This window comes from Protopterus annectens, chromosome 14.part0 (assembly GCF_019279795.1).
Source record: "Protopterus annectens isolate FY-2018-M chromosome 14.part0, PAN1.0, whole genome shotgun sequence".
Taxonomy (NCBI): Eukaryota; Metazoa; Chordata; order Ceratodontiformes; family Protopteridae; genus Protopterus; species Protopterus annectens.
The window spans coordinates 82,930,682-82,948,868 of NC_056748.1; the positions used below are offsets into that span (position 1 = coordinate 82,930,682).

At 39.7% G+C, this 18,187-nt stretch overlaps 1 protein-coding gene across 32 annotated transcripts in view; it reads left to right on the forward strand.

The window, feature by feature from the left end:
• The window catches only part of KCNMA1 (potassium calcium-activated channel subfamily M alpha 1), a 4,085,072-nt gene that overhangs the window by 3,871,847 nt on the left and 195,038 nt on the right, over positions 1-18,187 (forward strand). For 25 of the 32 annotated variants that reach the window (XM_044055788.1, XM_044055796.1, XM_044055806.1 and 22 more), the window contains one exon: positions 2,844-3,068. In XM_044055788.1, coding sequence (XP_043911723.1) covers positions 2,844-3,068 — 225 coding nt within the window. Of the gene's footprint in view, positions 1-2,843; positions 3,616-18,187 lie in introns of those variants that run through there. The other 7 variants (XM_044055818.1, XM_044055814.1, XM_044055819.1 and 4 more) reach the window with 1 other exon arrangement.

The window sequence follows — 18,187 nt, forward strand, 5'->3', positions numbered from 1 at the left end:
TAGGAACTGGCTCCCCAGTACTAGAGGTACTGCTTTGGAAGGGCTGGCTTTCCTGTAATGGAGTTACATCAGTGTAACTGTTGGGTTACCAGTACTAGAGGTTCAGCAATGTGTGAGCTGGTTTTCAGTACTACAGTTTCACCAGTGTGTGAGCTAGTATCCCAGAAATGGAGATACAGCCTTATAACAGTTATTTTCCTAGTACTAGAGGTACAGTGGTGTAAAAGCCAGTTTTCTAGTACTGGAAGTCCAACAGTATGAAAACTGGTTTCCCATTATTAGAGGTACAGCAGTCTAAGGGCTCGCTTTCCAGTACTAGAAATACAACAATGTAAAAACTGCTTTCCCAGTACTAGTGACAAAAATGCAAGTTACAGACTACTGCCAGAACTAAACATGCAAATCATACAAATCTTAAAAAAGTCAGAGATGAGATGCAAAACCTGTGGGCAATGTTGTATTTGATCTTGACCTATAAATCACTTTTAAATTATAAATTACATCAGCAAAAGTAGTGAACCTTCAGGGCAAAGGCTATATAACTTAGAACTGGAATATGTTTGTATTTTCTAAAGTACATTATACAAGACTGCATAGCTATGTTTCCGAAATCTTCTATTCCATTTAAATTAGTGTTTACCGTGAAGTATATGTCATATGCCCTCAGTTTAATTACTAGAGCTACTTAATTTAAAGTAACTTACTTCTGGTTGCTGTTATTTATTGGTATGCATAGAATCTTTGTTGTCATAGGCATAGATAATTTTTAAATGAACATTCGTGCTTAATTTCAAATGAATACATACTGTGAATAAATGTTTCTGGGCTGCCAGTGAGACAGATGTCTGTACCACATGCTTCTTATGTGGTTATTTCTTTATGTTTTCTTTTGGATACCTTGTACTTTGCCAAAGCATTGGTATCTAGTAGGGGGCACGACAAAACTACATTTAGACTGACACTTTAATCCTATGATAGCATACTGTGGCCATCTAACACAACTGTAAATCCAGTATATGGTAGGTCTTGCTGTGTTTCATGTCTGTCACACTGTTTGGGCAAATGAAATCATTCTGCTTCATTCCTTATTTTTATCATCCAACCAGATCATAATACACTTTGAAACAGTAAGAAATGCATTTCCCCATAATCAGTGAATGATTGCTCACTTTAAATGGTATTTTAAAATGTCACAAATAAATTAAGTGGTTTCCTTGTCAAAAGAATATGGTTCAGGCTACAGCAATAAACAAAACAAGCTGGCCGCTGAACTTGCGACCAAGTCTTATGTGGATTAGGTGCCATTCCAGCTAATAAGCTTTAGGACTAATTATTAAGGCAGCAATATGTCATAACCTCTTAAATTAAGCACACTTTAATCAAGATGTTTCATCGTGAATGGATTTAACTAAATTATTTCATTAAATGATGGCAGTGTTTATAGCAACTGTAACATAAAAATGCCTCTTTTCTAAGCATAGCAAATAAAACTGGAGAATGCCAACTTCAATGGGCAAAGTAGCCCTCAGCTTTCATGTCTCTGCTGCACACACTAACATTTATTTATGTTTTACACTTCTTCTTCTTCTTCTTTTGGCTTTTCCCAGTCAGGTGTTGCCACAGCGGATCATCTGTCCACTCTTGATTGGCAGTGGAATTTTACGGTATCAAGTTGCCAGCCCGGCGTCCAACCTTCCACAGGAGGCACACACACGCACACACTCACACCTATGGCCAATTTAGAGTGTCCAATCCACCTACTGCATGTCTGTGGAATGTGGGAGGAAACCGGAGCACCTGGAGGAAACCCACATGACCACAGGAAGGACATGCAGACTCCGCACAGAAGGCACCCCAGCCGAAAATCGAACCGGAGAACCTCTCGCTGTAAGGCGGCAACACTAACTGCTGCACCACTATGGCCACCCATTTATGTTTTACACTTCATGAAACAAAAATAAAATGCTTTAAGAGCTGCCTTAATATATTATAATTAGTAATGTTGTAACTTAAACTTCGGTTCAGAAACTTTTCTTTATCGAGTTTGGCTTATCAAAACACAGACTCCCACATTTCTTTATTTCAGGTGCTAGAGCAGCTCTTTGATTTATTTTAGGAAGCTGCAGAATATGACCCCTGTATTCTCAATATTTTGGTCTAGCACATTCTAGTAACTTGGGTTTGATAAAGAGAAATTCTAAAATTTATGTTTCATACCTTCCTCCTTAATGCTTCTTTGTTCCGTTGTGTGGGTATGATTTAAGGTGGGATACAGACATTATAAGAATATATTATAAAAGTCCAGATATCAAAGGCTTGAATGATAGCATTTCTGATGTTACAGCTACAGATAACATCAGAGAAGTAGGTATACTTGGCCATTATAATAATGCCTGTCTGTAGATCAGATATGCAGTTTATCATCAAATTTAGAAAGAGTTTCTCTAAACCATTTGTGATTCTGGTAGTTCTGTGGTTTGACACTGGATACTTGTAGTTGGAGACAAGCTACATATTCTGTGTCAGCCTTCTGCACTGTCTTTTGTGTAGTAAGCTGTTTGTATTGGATTCCTTTACATGTACATATCACTTCTGATGTCTTTACTGGTTCTTACTGAGAGCCCACTGTGCTAATCACAGTGATGGAAATAGTGTTCAGAGGGAGCTGGTTCACACTTTTCTCTGCAAAGCAAATAGAATGTTTCGAAGAGTGCAGTGTCCATTTCTTTGTGAGCATCTATATGAAGCTTGTTCTCTTTCATTTGTATATTTGTAATGCATGCATTTAAAACTGTGCAAATATGTCTTAAACTGACTATGAATTAATCATTTTTTCCTCCTAGATATGTAATCACAAACCCACCATATGAGTTTGAACTGGTTCCGACGGACTTAATCTTCTGTTTAATGCAGTTTGACCATAATGCTGGGCAATCACGGGCCAGTTTGTCTCACTCTTCGCATTCCTGTCATTCTTCCAGTAAGAAGAGCTCATCGGTACACTCCATGCCTACGACAGGAAACCGCCAGAACCGCAGTAAGGCAAGAGACTCCCGAGAAAAACAGAAGTACGTGCAGGAGGAGAGACTTTGATTTGTGTGTGCACTGTTTGTGAAACTCTTTCCCCATCACTGCCACCACCTGTTTCCATCTTGTTTTCTGTAGCAGCTTTCTCTGTTGTCCAGAGTTACTTTTGTTTATATCACATTTATATGTCTGTGTGTTTGCATGTGATCACAGCTTCATTTAATTTCATCACCACACTTTAAGCACACCAGCAACAATTCAGACAGAACAGCTTTATTCATAAGGCTGGGAAAAAATGTTAAATTATCTAAATCACAGCAGTTACGATTTATTGCAATAGAAAATATTTAAAGTTTTATTTCAGTTAAATATTTATGACAAAATCAGGGGAGATGGTTTGATGTATGTGGGAACATATGCATTTCAATGTAAGCCAATGATTATTTTGAATAAGTTACTTAAAAATGACAAGAATATATTTTTAGGTCATTATAATAAAAGTTAAGCACGTTAAAGTGCAAGTCGGTATTTGTGGTTTTTAGCCATTTGCGCCAACAAAAAAATAAAAACCATCGCAACATTTTAAAATGCATCAGGAAGTTTTTTTTTATTTATGTAGGTTTATCTACTTGTGTTTTATTCTATTTGGCTTCGTGTGTGCCTTTGTCCTTTCTAACCTTAAAAAATACTGAAATTAACAATTTCTGAACATAGGTGAATATATACACAGAGAGTATTAAATTTATAGAATTGTCGCAGAAGTAAAGACTTTTAACTAGCATACAGGCTTATACTGAATCCAGTTTCAAAAGTTCTGTGTTTCTTAACTAGCTTAATGTGTAAAGAGCTGTTAATTTGTGTGAAGGAAAAAAAACAGTCATTGCTCTGCCTTTAACAACTCTAACAACCAAGTTGCTTCATAATAGTGGATGTATTAGCATGTAAGAGAGAAGAGTTGTCTATTTTTGAATCCCTTTGGGAAATATTGTTGGGGGAGCACATTTCCTCAGGCTGACTTCACTGGCTGAAACCATCAAAAAAGCTGATATTTGTGCAGGACAGGAATGCTGAAGGGAAAGGAAGAAATGTGGAAATTTTGCAGAAACCCATTATTCAATTCTGACAAACCTTCAACCCTTATTGATGCATTTAAATCTGGGATGAATTCAGATGGAAGAGGAACATTCTTCCAGCTCTATAAAATGCTTTATTCACAGAGAACTATGCATGTATAGAATATTGCATATCTGACAGTTTTCTTGCCCCTCATAAAAGGAAAATTGGCGAATCGTGATATTCTGTAAAGTAAATGTTTATGTAAACATGACAAGAGAGTCATATCATATGATGTAGCAGATAAAAATCAGCCTTCTCAGATCAGCTTCACCATTTACTTTGTTGGCAGTACAGTTTAATTGGTTAAAACACCAAAATGCAAAAGACTTATATTCTGTAGAATTTGATTAGAGTCTCATAAACTTATTTTGCATAATTTAGAACACTGTACATGTTACATGTCCACAAAGGACAGGTGCTGGTTTGTCTTAGTTAACAAACATTAATTATATGTACTTTGGATAGGCAACACAATCATTCAAACCAAATGGGAAATTAATTTGTATAAGGCACTAAGTACACACCATGTGTATTCAATGCATCTTGTTTTTCCTTTTCTCCCTTTTTAGCTGCTGGTCATCAGTTTTTGAGTCCACACCCCAGTGTAAGACATCATGTCTTCCATGGCCTCAGAGCTCCCCTGGGAGGCATAGGATCATAGGAAGTACTAGGCTATTGGCCCTGAGGCCCTTACAAGCCTAGCCAAGAATTTAGCCCATGTTCCAACAAGTCAGCACCCAATGCCCCTGTCCAGCAGGGACACAGGTGGAATCCCAGGGGTATATTTTCTGTTCCCCATCCAGTTATCCTGGTTGCGCTTAAAAACGGTCAATGAGGTACTCTGCTTGACGTGGAGTAGGTGTCTTTTCCACAGACGGGGGTGTCTCTGGGACACAAATCTGTCCCATCATCAAGTCCTATTGATGTCACAGACCAGGCTGAGGTCACTCATGCTGGCTACTCAAGTGGAGCTTGATTTGCTGATATGCAGCAGTCCCATAAAGGTGGGGTCTGAGATTGCTTTGTATGCCTGACAGAGGACAGAGGTTACCTATAAGGAGTCTGTAGGAGACTGAGTAGAGGGAGAGGGCCTTTAGCCTATCTGTTATGGGTAGATGTTTGAGCCTAGCGAGGAACTTCTGTGGTCTCTCCAGCTGCTGCATGTGCTTTGTGAGGTACATGCCAAAAGGGGCATTGTACTCAATAATGGGTCTTCTAAGGGAAGAATACAGGGATGTTATGACCACCTTGTCCCTGGATGAGATACCCTTACTAATAATGTGGGCCATGTAGAAAGCTTTCCGTACTGTTTTCATGCCCCTTTGAGTTCACTGCTTCTGAGCCTCAGTCACATAGGTGAGCCTGCATGTTAACATTTTTAGTGCCCTGTAAACTCATTTGTTTCTTTAGCTGCTTCAGATGGGTTGGACCATGTGGTGACAACCATATGCACATGTAGCAGGGTCATAAAAGAAGGACCTTAGCTTCTGCCTGACATCCTTTCTACCTGCAACCATCTCTTCAAACCCTGGTGTACCTCCATGAATAGAAACCTGGTGCAGGATGCAGGATACTTCTGTCCTCCCAGCTAGAGACATGCTGCAGAGGACAGGAGCTCTGATTTTGCATAGAGTACAGTGCATGATATCTTCCTCTATAGCTCTTCTTCCAGATGCCTTTTTCTGTTTTAAACCAAGGTGATCTGTGAAGCAGTGAATAAATGCTGTTCTTTGGTACCAGTACCTATGTGCTTTCCTCAGTAGTCATCATTACTGAGTACCTGTCAGCAGCATCACCCACCTGTAGGGACTGTCGTCTCCCCTGTCTGAAACCATGTATAATGCATGCTGTGCTATTTATAACCACAGTACTTTATACTCTCTTTCTTTTACCAGTTAAATTTTGCTAATAGGTTCATAGGTTCACAGATCATTACTAGGCATATATAGCTGAGCAGTGCACCCTAGGAAATATTGCCAGTAGGCTTATCTCTGTTTTAAATAAGAGACACACTGCTAATCTCTGGATTAAATGTACACAATCACTTCCAATCATCAAGACTTAACTTTAAGAAAGCATAGGTGTTACATCATTAACATGCAAAAGATGTTTGTTCCATAGGTAGGAAATTCTCTTGCTAATGAACATTTTTCTCCAAAACGTCTTATTTATGCTACAGTGTAAGTTTAGAGTTTTGGAGTAAGCTTTCCTACTCTTGTGAGTGTTTCAAAGATGGAGAAGATCGAGTAAAACAGAGTCTGTCATAGCTGGAAAGGCAAGACAGAGTGCTACATGTAAGACTGTATGTGTTGGAAAAACGTGAGACATTTTTATCTCTGTCTCAGACCCCCTTCTGTTAGACAAACTCTCTCTTTTAAACCTATCTACCACCACTATGTATTATAGTTATCTTAGCAACCATTTCCAGTCTGTCATATGGTGCTCTGCTATCTCCCCTGAATTCCCTATACAGATGGGAGTTCCCCAAGGGTCACTTTTTGAACCACTGTTTTTAATATTTTTACTAATCATTTTCTTCCTCAACCCAATATTCATCACTTGTCCAGTATGCGGATGACTCCACAGTCATCACCATTGCTGATACCCTCCCCGAGCTCCCTACAGTCATCACTAATGCAGTATGCAGATGGCTCCACAGTCATCACCATTTCTGGTACCCTTCCCGAGGTCCATACTACAACACAGAACCCCACACTCTAGGTCCAGTACACGGATGACTCCACAGTCATCACTATTGCTGATACCCTCCCTGAGCTCCCTACAGTCATCACTAGTGCAGTATGCTGATGTATCTACCTCTACCCCACACACATCACTAGTGCAGTATGCGGATGACTCCACAGTCATCACCATTGCTGATACTATCCCTGAACTTCATAATAAAACTCAACACTCCTTCTTGTCTGTTGAAAACTGGCTCAACCTAAACCTTCTAATCTTAAATCCAAAGAAGACCAAACTCTTACTCTTCATACCAAAAACTCTGTCCCATTTGAAGTCATCTTTTACCATCTCTTCTCACAATAACACATCCATCATAGCAGAAAGCCACACAAAACTACTAGGAGTCATTATTGATGACCAGCTAAAATTTGACCTGCATATTCTAAGTAACATTAAGAAAACCCCTCAAAAACTTGGTCTTCTTTATAGGAACAAAAATTTTCTCTCTAGTACTGCTAAAAGATCTCTTTCACGTGCCTACCTATTACCAACACTTCTCTATGCCTCTCATATTCTCACTAGCTTACAATCCACACTTAATTCTAAACTAGAGTCCACTTACAACAAGACAGCTAAATTTGCTTCTGAACATCCTTACTTCACTCATCACTTAGCACTCAGAAAACTGAATTGGTCAGTGTTCTCTCATCATCTCCTCCTCCTCTCTCAGCTTCAAATAATTCATTTTATTCTATACCAACCCACTTTCTGGCCCAGTATTTTATCAATCATCTCCCCTACATCCCTGTTTGAACCCTGCAAAGCTCTGAACAACATCTCCCGACTATTCTCAAGCCCAAGACCAACATAGAAAAAACCTCTATAGCTGTTACTTTGCTGAGAAATGGAAAAAACTACCTCTTGACATCCAATTCATTAGATCTAAATCCCAATTCAGAAAGGCAGTAAAAATTCACTTCATGGAAAATAAACTATCTTTGTGCTATCTTCCTCCTGATTGACTCATCTCTCTAAGATATTATGTTCTCTTATCTTGCTTCTAATTCTGTGAAACCCTACCTTTCTCCTTATCTCTCTTTATTGCAACACTGCTGCTCGTCTTTCCTTCCTCTCTGCTTCTATCCTGCACTCTTATAAATTCCTTTCATACTTGACTAACTCTTCTCCTACTCACAGCCAGTCTTACTTTTTTCTGTATAAACTTTTCAAAAGTTAATGTCTAGCTGTATTATTTCTTGTTTCTCTCCTGTACCTCCTCATGCTGAAAGGTATATTCAAATTGCTATGTATGTTAAACTTGTTATTACTTATGTTTATGTAAATCTTTTGGATTATTATATGTCAAATTAATTATATGTTTTTACTGTGGAGTTTTTCCTCCTCGGGTCTCCACTGAAAAAGGGCTTTGTCTCAGTTGGACTAACCCGGTCAACAAATGTCAAATAAATAAGTACATCTGTCTGGATAGCTAAGGAAGCTTAGCCCTTTGATTCTCTTGATTAGGAAATGTTGAGGGCTTTCAAGTTGGGATATCTTTTGTTAAGGTACATACCAATCAAAGTGGTATATTTAATGGTTAGCATAATAAGGGGGGAATATGGGGAGGGGGCAAAGATCCTTTTGGATCTTAGAGATATACCTTTAATAATTAGCTGAGCAGTTTAAAAAAAGATTGGCTTACTGTAACTGACACTTGATAATCAAATATGATCAAAGAAGAGTTCATTATCATTGAAGGTGCATAGATTTTTAACAAATGTATCAACCGTAAATGGGGTGCTACTTTTGTGATAATCATTGAGAAAAACCTTTTTCTTGTCAAATGGCACTCCGCATTTGTTTGCGTTAAGTTTAAGGTCATGGTCAGAACCAAGTGCTGATTCTGTCCAGTCCATTTTGGGCAAGATTTTCCTGGCCTAGAAGAGAAGTGAGTTAAATTTTGTCCTTGATTTCTGAAATGGATATGGAATTTTATTGACCGGTCTAGCCATAAACCTGTTTCTGTTGGTGTGTCACAAAGGGTTGTGACATTGAGCAACTTTGGTGATTATTTATGTTTTTGAGTGGTGCCAAATAACATGCTTTTTTGTTATTAAGGTTAATTATTAGCCTGTGGTGGTTAATAAGCCAGGAACTGGGAGGAGTTAAAAGTCTTTTTCTAGGTGTGTTTCACTTGTATAGTGTTGTGGCTAGACCTAAAATTAACATGTCTTCAGCACAGAGGATTAGTTTTAGAGTAGGAAGGTCATGCAGTAGTTTATTAGTGAAAACAAGGAAAGGAAGGACCTAGTTTACTCCTATTGAAAGAGGTGTGGACTGAGAGAAGAAAGAGCATAATTTGAAGCAAGTGAAATATGTGTTACTAATCCCAATGCTCTGAAGAGAGGGAAATAGGAGTTGGTGGTTGATGAGGCCAAAGGCTTTTGTGAGGTCAACAAACACTGCTAATGTTAAGATACTTTGTCCTTGTTAAGGAGAATGTCATCAGTTAGGCACTGAAGTTCTGCCATTGTTCTGTGATTTGTCCAGAATCCATGTAGTTTGAGAGTTGAATGTAAATTACTTGTTCTTTTGTTCTAGCACCTTGCCAAGAGTGGATATAATATAAATAGGATGAAAGTGTAAAATGTTTTGAGGGTTAGATTGTTTGAGCAGGGGAGTAATGTGTGCTGTCTTCCAGATGTGTGGCATAAAATTTTGTTAGACAAAGATTACAAATGTGATGATGAGACTGATTTGGAAATTGCATGCAGTTGTAGATAAACCAGGGTAAATGCCGTCTAAACCTGGGAAGAGTCTCAAGACATGTCTTCAAGTAGGCTATTGTTTTTTTTATGTGTGATCTTTTTCACGTGCTACCAAAGGCACACAAGATAGGACCAGGTAGAATTTGTGAATGCCCATGCAATTGCTGAGGCTAATCTTGAAGGCTGCAATGCACTAGTTTGTTTAATGTGCAGAGGTAGTTTGTTCCAGAGGTGAGGGATGTGCTTCTGCAAGAAATAGTTATGTCAGTGCAGCCTATTAATTTGATGATAAAGATTCAAATCTTTTATACTGGTATTTGAAATTGTCATTTAATGTTCATTACATAGATCACCATTGCAGCTGCTTAAGCTATTTGGGGGAGAGAGAGCTTACCCCCCTCCACTGGCCAGCTTATTAGGGCTTTGGGCACCTTCCATACACTCTGGGGAAGAGGGATCTTACCCCTTGCTTTAGCCAGCTTATCAGACCTTTGGGCACCTTCCATACAATCCAACTGCCAGAAACTCATACAGAGCTCCATATAAAAGACAATTGGAATGCAAAATGTTTCAGTTTTTTTTGCAAGCAAAGTGAGCGTTTGTAGAGCAGACCATGTGAATCAGTTGGCTAGTGATCTTTCAAGAACTGGACAGATAAGTACTGGTTTAGGAAAGCCTTTCTATTTTATTTGTATTGTTTATTTTATGAGGAAAACTTGAATCTTTTTCAGTCAGAAAATTTTACTTTAGCTACAAAACAAAGGGATTTGGGCTGTCTTTGTGTATTTGAGAAGAGTTCTTATGTTGGAGCTTGTGTAAGTTTTTTGTGAGGAAAAGTTATTTTCACTTAAAATTTTATTAAAGTTTGCAACAGTATATAGTACTTTTGGTGACCTGTCAGTGATTTATTTTTCCCAGAAACATTTATTCTCTTTCAGTCACTTTACTGATTTGCATAGGTTTTGTTACCCACTTTGCTCATCTCTTCCTCATCTTACTGATGGAACAACCTTCTGTCTTCATGGTTGAACCTTCCCCAGCACAGAAAAAAGAAGAAACTTGTTAAGTTTTTTTGGGATCAGACCAGCTCTAAATTTGCCTTAGCTGCTGGAAGGGTTTTCTGCTGTGGCTACTTGCTGTTCTTCAGGCCATCTTTCTTTTTCCTGTAGTCCCCATTGGGTAACCTTCCAAACCACCAAAAATCAGGAAACAGCCATGTAATGTGTGGCTGTAGGGGTGCATTTGGCTGGCAATAAAGAAACACTTTTCTTGGTGTCAGAGGAAAAGGCAGGTGAATTGTCTTCTCTTGGCTGAAAGAGGTATGTGGAAACTGGATCATGTGCCTAAGGGTCACACTTTATTAAGGATGCATATGCTTAGTGAAAAAAAAAGTCCACTCACCTATTTCTCTTTCCATGTACAGGGAAGATTTACTGGGATTTTCTAAGGAACTTATTTCTGCCTTTTCCTCACCTTCTGAATCTTCAGGTAGGAAAAAGAAAGGAGTTCCATCTATTCTGACAGAAGAAGGTGATCTTACCCCTTGCACTAGCCAGTCAGATGTGTAGATATTGCAGGAAGAGAATTGATCCCCAGGAATTTCTTCTGATTCTGAGGAAAGTGTCACATCAGATTTTTCTGCTGAAGAGATTTCTTTCACTAACATGAAAGAGGTGATTTCAGCAGTACGAGAATGAGATTCCTGTAGCACAAAAAATGCATTTTGACTTGTTACAGTTACAGATTCATAAGACTGCTCATATTCCTCCTATGTTGCCTGCTTTAGAGAATTTTTTCTCAGAGCCTCCAGCTTACATAATGCTCGCAAGAGGTTTGATAGGTTGCATAAGGTGCCCCAGCGACACACGTATCTGTTTTCTAACCCTAAAGCAGATTCAACTTTCTCTGTTTCTAAACCTGCTGCTGCTAAACAGGTGTTAATAACCCCATTCCATCTGACAAAAAGGGAAAGCAATAGATAAGTAATGGAAAAATGTACATCTCTGGTAATTTAGTTTTCAGGATTTTAAACTATCAAGCTCATACATTTAGGTTTTCGATTGTGTCTTTTGAGAACATGCAAAAGCTGATAGTTAACCTTCATAAGTTCATAGGTTTATAGGTGTATACTAAGCTAATGACCACTAGGGCCCTTATAAGCCTAGCTGTGAAACCCAAATGTGACCCACAAATTTGATTTATATAGGAGTGATTTACTGACTGCCTCTGTCCATTAGAGTCATTTGCACAACACCGGGGTAAATTTTTGATTACACATCCATTGGTCCAAGTTGTGGTAAAATAGGTATAGGGAGGAAATTTTGCATGGATCGGAAGCCTTTTCCTGAGAATGGGAATTCTCTGAAAAAACATATCTGTCTGTCCAACATGTCCTGTTTATGTTGCAAGCAAAATTTAGGTCTTTTAATCTAGTAGTTTTGATGCTTTTTGTTTTGAAGGTGTGCAAAAGAAAAATAGGGCTTTTGTGACAGCGGTTTCTCTGGAGACTAAGCATATTTTAAAGTGTGCTTATAATGCTGTTACTGACTCTTCCTCCAGAAATGCTGCTGCTGGATCAGTTCTGAGGTGATTTGCATGGCTTTCTTCTCAAAATTTTCTTTGTGGTGATACATCTGAGATTTTAAATTCTCCTTTAGATAGAGACTCTCTTTGGCCTTTTTGTAGCTGAGGTGATTAGCAAGTGTGATGAAAGGGAAAACCTAATTCAAGGAGTGACTCAGATATTTCAACCCTCCTGTCTTAGACTAAATAAGAGTTCTCCCTTCACCTCAGCTCCCTTTTCCAAAAAACAGTTTAAACAGCAAGAAGCTAGTAATCAGAGTTATAAAAAAGCAATGGAAAGAAAGTTAAAAGAAGACCTCTATAATTCACGTGGGTCAGCATGACTGTCCATCTGTTCAGGTTATCCACCCCGCCCCCACCCTGACCTTTCTGTGTTTCTGAGACTTCATCTTCCCTTTTAGCATCAGATTCTTTCAGACAATTTGGTTTTGAATGTAAGCAGTTAAGGATATACTTAGCAGGGGTAATCCCTCCCTCCCTCCACTCCAGGGCATTCCCCCTTGTCTAGGAAGCCACAAACTGGTTTCTCAGGGGAATCATAGAACCAGTGCCTCTTAGTCTCTTAGAAAAATGTAATTATTTTAAAAAATCTAGTTCCCAAACCAGAAGGATCCTGGAAACTGGTGCTAGATCTTTCTGGTCTAACCTTTTTTGTTGAGATTCCAAAGTTGAAGAAGTTATCAATTCAATATCTTGACCCACTTATCTCTCTTCCTGCTTTCGTGTTAAAGCTGATTCTAAATGATGCCTGTCATCACATTCCTATTGCCAAGCATTTCAGGTGTTTTTTTTTTTAAGATTTGTTGTGTGTGGTTTACATTATCAGTTCTTTGTTTTATCTTTTTTACTCTACACTGCACCAGTGGTATTCACAAAATGCCTAGCTCCAGTCATTGCTTATTGCAGACTTCAAGGCATTCACATTTTTCCATATTTGAATGATTGTCTTATCTTTGCAGACTCTTTTTTTCCAGTTTTCAGGAGTTGACACTTGGCTTGACCAATCCCTCAACTTCCAAGATCACATTCAAAATATCAGATCCAAAGTTAAATACAAGGTATTTCTTCATTTGAACACTTATAATCCTCTGATCCAATGTCTATTTTCATCTGATTCTGACACCTTATACCACAGTATTGGATCTGAGAGAACTCCTGCCCCACTTGCAATTCCCCTCTTCTGTCTGAATTACGTCAGATTTCATTTGCCGCCTGCAAAACAAGGCATGTTTGCCGAGACCTCTACCTTTTGTCAAAATAAGTGAACATTATTGCTATTTTCTTCCTCCTTTTAGAGTCGTAGTTAGTTTATAGTATTTTGTATGAGGAATTTAAGTAGGCTAGTTTGTAGAGTTTCTTTATAGTAGTGTTTTTATGTGTACTTTCATAGAACTTTCTAGCACATTTCTTAGTGTTCATGTAGCTTTATATATATATATATATATATATATATATATATATATATATATATAGCATACTGCTATAAATATCTAGGATTGTTACTGTTTTCTTATTTTAATATAGATATATTTCTTCTCTTATAACTTTTTAGATAGTGATTAGAGCTGTAAGTTTTGATAGTATTGGTAAGTATTCAAAGTCTTTTTTCTGATGTCTGAGAAGTCCACTGGATTCAAAAAGTGTTCATCCTATGGACATAAGATACCACCCCAAGGCCCACATTCTTTTTTTGTGCACTGCCTAGTCAGCTAAGGTATTTGTGCTGCCTTTGGCACAAGAGCTGTGCAGGGAAGGAAAGAAAAACATACTCAAGGGACTTCTTCCCCTTCAGACAGGGTCCAGGATGTCCACTGATCTAAAGACACCTTCAGCATCTTCTGCTGACAAGAAGAGAGGAAAAAGAGAAAGAGCTGTCTAAGGAAAAAGAAAGAGAGAAAGACAGAGATAGAGACCAGTCAAGAGAAAATCATAAAGAGAAGCAGTATGAAAAAAGACAAGAAGGAAAGGTAGACAAAGCTAAGAAAAGGTCTCCAGATCCCAGTACTATTCCAAGTCCGGCACCTAAATTATTGTGGCAGTCAGATTCAACTGCAAATAGGATCTGAACTCCCTCATCAAATCCTGCCTTTTCTCTGGGGCTGATAAATCACAGGATTCATTCCCTGATACTTCAAAAGCTATCATCAAGACCACCATCGGTAGCTTCTTCTTCAAGGTCCGGTCAATCCTCTAGAAGCCTAACTGAAATAGATGTTGACTGTATGATGAGGAAGTTTCTGAGGACAGAGATTCAGCTGAGAGTCCTCCCAGCTCCATCCCTGATGAGAGAGTTGGACTTGAACCCATGTACACCAGCCATACTCAATCCAATACCGTCTCCCTTTCTCAGATCTAAGAGCCCTTGAGACTTCTCCAAATTATTTCCTCACTTTCTTGACACCACTGCATTTGGATCAAGTAGACTCCCAGAGCCAGAGCATTGGAGTTGGAGCCCAGACAGTGGAGTCAACTCCGACATTTTTGAAGCTGTCTCTACCCCTCAGTACTTCAGCTCTAGATAGCTCAGCACCGAGGTCCTCCTCAGAGGCACCCACCTTTGGAGTCGAGAAGGCTACCAATTCTGCTGTTATGGGTGGTTCTTCCTCGGCCCCATTGGCTGATTTGGCTTTTGAGGCTGTAGAGAGGGCTATGGCTGGACCAAGAAAATTGATGTGTGCAAAGAGTTTGGATCCATGCAGAATCCCACTGGAGTCTGTACCTTCTTCCTCCCTCTCATTCTTTTGCCAGGGACAGGCAGACCCAATCAGTTTTGAGACTGGTCGATGTTGAAGCTCCACATCTGACTCTGAGGTGTCTCCTGCAGAGGTCCTGAGGTACATTTCCCAGAAAGGAACTTACAAGCAGAAGCATATAGACTCCTCTCCTGAGTCACTGAGAATACTAACTTAGATAATGAAGAAGGTTCCCCAAGATTCCCACCCACCCGAAGACATCTCATATGGAGACATTCTGGAAATTATGAAACGGGGGGGGGGTCCACAGAAGATCTTTCTGATGAGTCCGTTTTTCTTGAAGCTTTTGGACCTGACTCTTCAATGTTTTGGGTAGTCCCACCTCCTAATGCCTTAATAGATCTCATTGCTGAGAAGGCATGGAAGGAAACTAATGTGGCATAGCCTATCCCAAAAAAAGCCAGACAAGATTTTAGTTGCCCCTAAAGATAGGAAGCACTGGACCAAGGGTCCACCAGTAGATGCCTTGGTAGTAGCAGCAGCCACAAAAAGGGAACTATCAGAAGAAAGTTCCTCTATCCATCCCATGAACAGGGAGCCAAGGACATTGGACAGACTGGGGAAATGTGCATATGCTTTAGCGACATTTTCACTTTGAGCGCTAAACTATCTGGCACACCTAACACTTTTCCAAAGAGTTTTGATCAAGGAGGTTTAGAAGTCTCTTTCAGGTATCTTACCTACTGATGTCCAGAAGACAGTGGACATCCAAATGTCTAATCAACAATCTTCCTGTAATGCAGCCATGAGACTGTTATCTAACACAGCTGATGGTACATCAAGGGCAGCAGGCACAGATATTACCATGTGACTTTATGCCTGGAGGTTGCTATGCAATTTTGTGAAGAGCTTTAAGGCATCTTTCATAAGTGCACTCCATGATGATTCCACCTTGTTGGACCAAAAGTAAAAGAAATGCTTACAAGGAGTGAACAGGACTGTAAGGTCTTATCTGTTGAAGGAATCCATTTTTCTGCTCCTCAGCAACCCTTTTCCAGAATCAAAGAGGAAGTAGGAAAATGTGGTTCAAAAAGTCCAAAGGTTTTCACCAGGACATTCCTGGAAATAGGCCCTCCCAAGGCAGAGGAGAAGGCAATCCAGCAGGACATCACCCATGAGGCAGAGGTGGTATGCAGAATCTAGGTTTCCATTGACCTTTCTCTAAGAAACCATGTCAGCATCCCTGAATGTTTGCCCAACTGCAGCTCTCTGGAGGCAGTCGGGGATGCTTTTTCTTACACCCTCTAGCCTGCAAACCATAACCTCCAATTCTTAGGTATTAAGGATTATCATCAGAGGCTATACAATACCCTTTTTGGATTCCCCAGGGCAAGACTAAAGATTCCTGACACTCCACCCAATCATTTGGAATCTGCAGCAACAGAGGTTTCAAAGTTGCTAATCAAGAGTCATCAAACTCATTCCCCCCAGACCAGCTAGGATGCAGGGTCTATTCCAGGTTGTTTTTAGTTCTAAAAAAAAGATGGGGACTTCAGAAATATTGGATCTCAGCAATCTGAATCAGTATGTAAAACAGACAAAGTTCTGGATGGGCACAGTGCAGTCCATTTTACCTTTTTTGAGGAAGGATGATTGGATGTGCTCTATCAATCTCCAGAATGTCTACTGTTGTATGAAGATCCAGATACAATCCAGGAAGTTTCTTCTTTTCTGTCTGGGAGTCAATCCCTATCAGTTCAGGGCACTGCTATTTGGTCTCACCAAACCCTCCAAAGTGTTCACCAAGATAATGGCAGCAGTAAAAGATTATCTCTGGCTACAAGGGATCCAGGTCTTTCCATATTTAGATGATTAGCTCCTAACTAGTACCTCCAAGGACTTACTACAGCAGCACAGTCAGTCCTTCTATCTCTGGCAACTCACGTGGGACTTTCAATCAACTACAAAAAAAAGTAAATTTCATCCCTGTCAGAGCACAGAATTCATAGGTTGCAAAATATACACTATCCAACAAATTGCAGTCTTCCCCTTTCAAGAGTCAACTCATTAAGGTCCATAGCATTTCAAGTGTTGCAACACCCTCAACCACAAGCAAGACTTATTCTAGGACTTCTAGGACTGATGGTCTCTTCCATTAATGTGGTTCCTTTGGTCAGATATCACATGACAGTACTACGATGGATGTTAGCAGTACAATGGTCACAAAATATTCACCCTGTTCACAATAGAATTTATCTTACACAGCTATGCATGGATCATATACAATGATGGATTACATCCCAGATAGTTGTTTAGGGCAGATCCTTTTGGAATTCCTACTCCCAAGGCAACAGTCACCATGGACACTTCTCTTCTAGGGTGGGTGGTGCATTATGAAGGGAAGACAGTTAAAGGGTTGTGGTCATCACCACTGGCCAAACTTCACATTACTGTCTTGGAGATAAGGGCAGTTCTCGTAACACTGCAGGCTTTTCAAGACCATCTTCGCAAGGATGTGATCACCATCCGCTCAGACAACAGGTCAGTAGTCTGGTACACCAATAAACAAAGTGGAACACATTTGTACCCTCTTTGCTGGGATGCCATGCAAGTTTGGCAGTGGGCAATGTCTTCAAACTGTTTTCTAGTAGTAGTGCACATTCCTGGAATGTCCAGTATACTAGCAAACAAGTTGAGCAGAAGTATACTATTGCTTCACGAGTGGTCTCTCAAACAAACAGTGGCAACTGAGATTTTCAGCCACTGGGGCCAACTTTGTTGTTATCTCTGTGCTTCATACCTCAAAAACAAATTCAGCAGTTACTTCACCCTTGTCCCTTCACAGGGACAGTCACCAAGAGATGTTATAGTCCATTTTTGGCTCCCAGGTCTCCTTTAAGCCTTTCCATTAATTCCCCTCACCACAAGTTCATCCAGAAAGCCATGAAATACAAGACCAGGTTAATTTTCATTCCCCCCTTTTGTCCTCAGCATGTATGGTTCCTCCTTCTTTGGTGTCATCTTCTGCACCCACCATTGGTTCTGGATCCCATCCTGGATCTCCTCAGCCACCCAACTGGGATGCCTCTACCAGAACTCCAGGCCCTAAAACTAACTGCATGGTTTCTCCAATTTTAACAATTTCCAGAGATGCCAGGTTTTCTGCCCTGGTAGTCCATATAAACTCTTCCTCTCAGAGGGATTCAACCAAAAAAAATTACCAATGTAAATGGAACCATTTTTCTGTATAGGCTTCTTCAAAGAGATTAGACCCCTTTTCAGCCTCTTTACCAGTGATTTTGGAGTTCCTTTCTG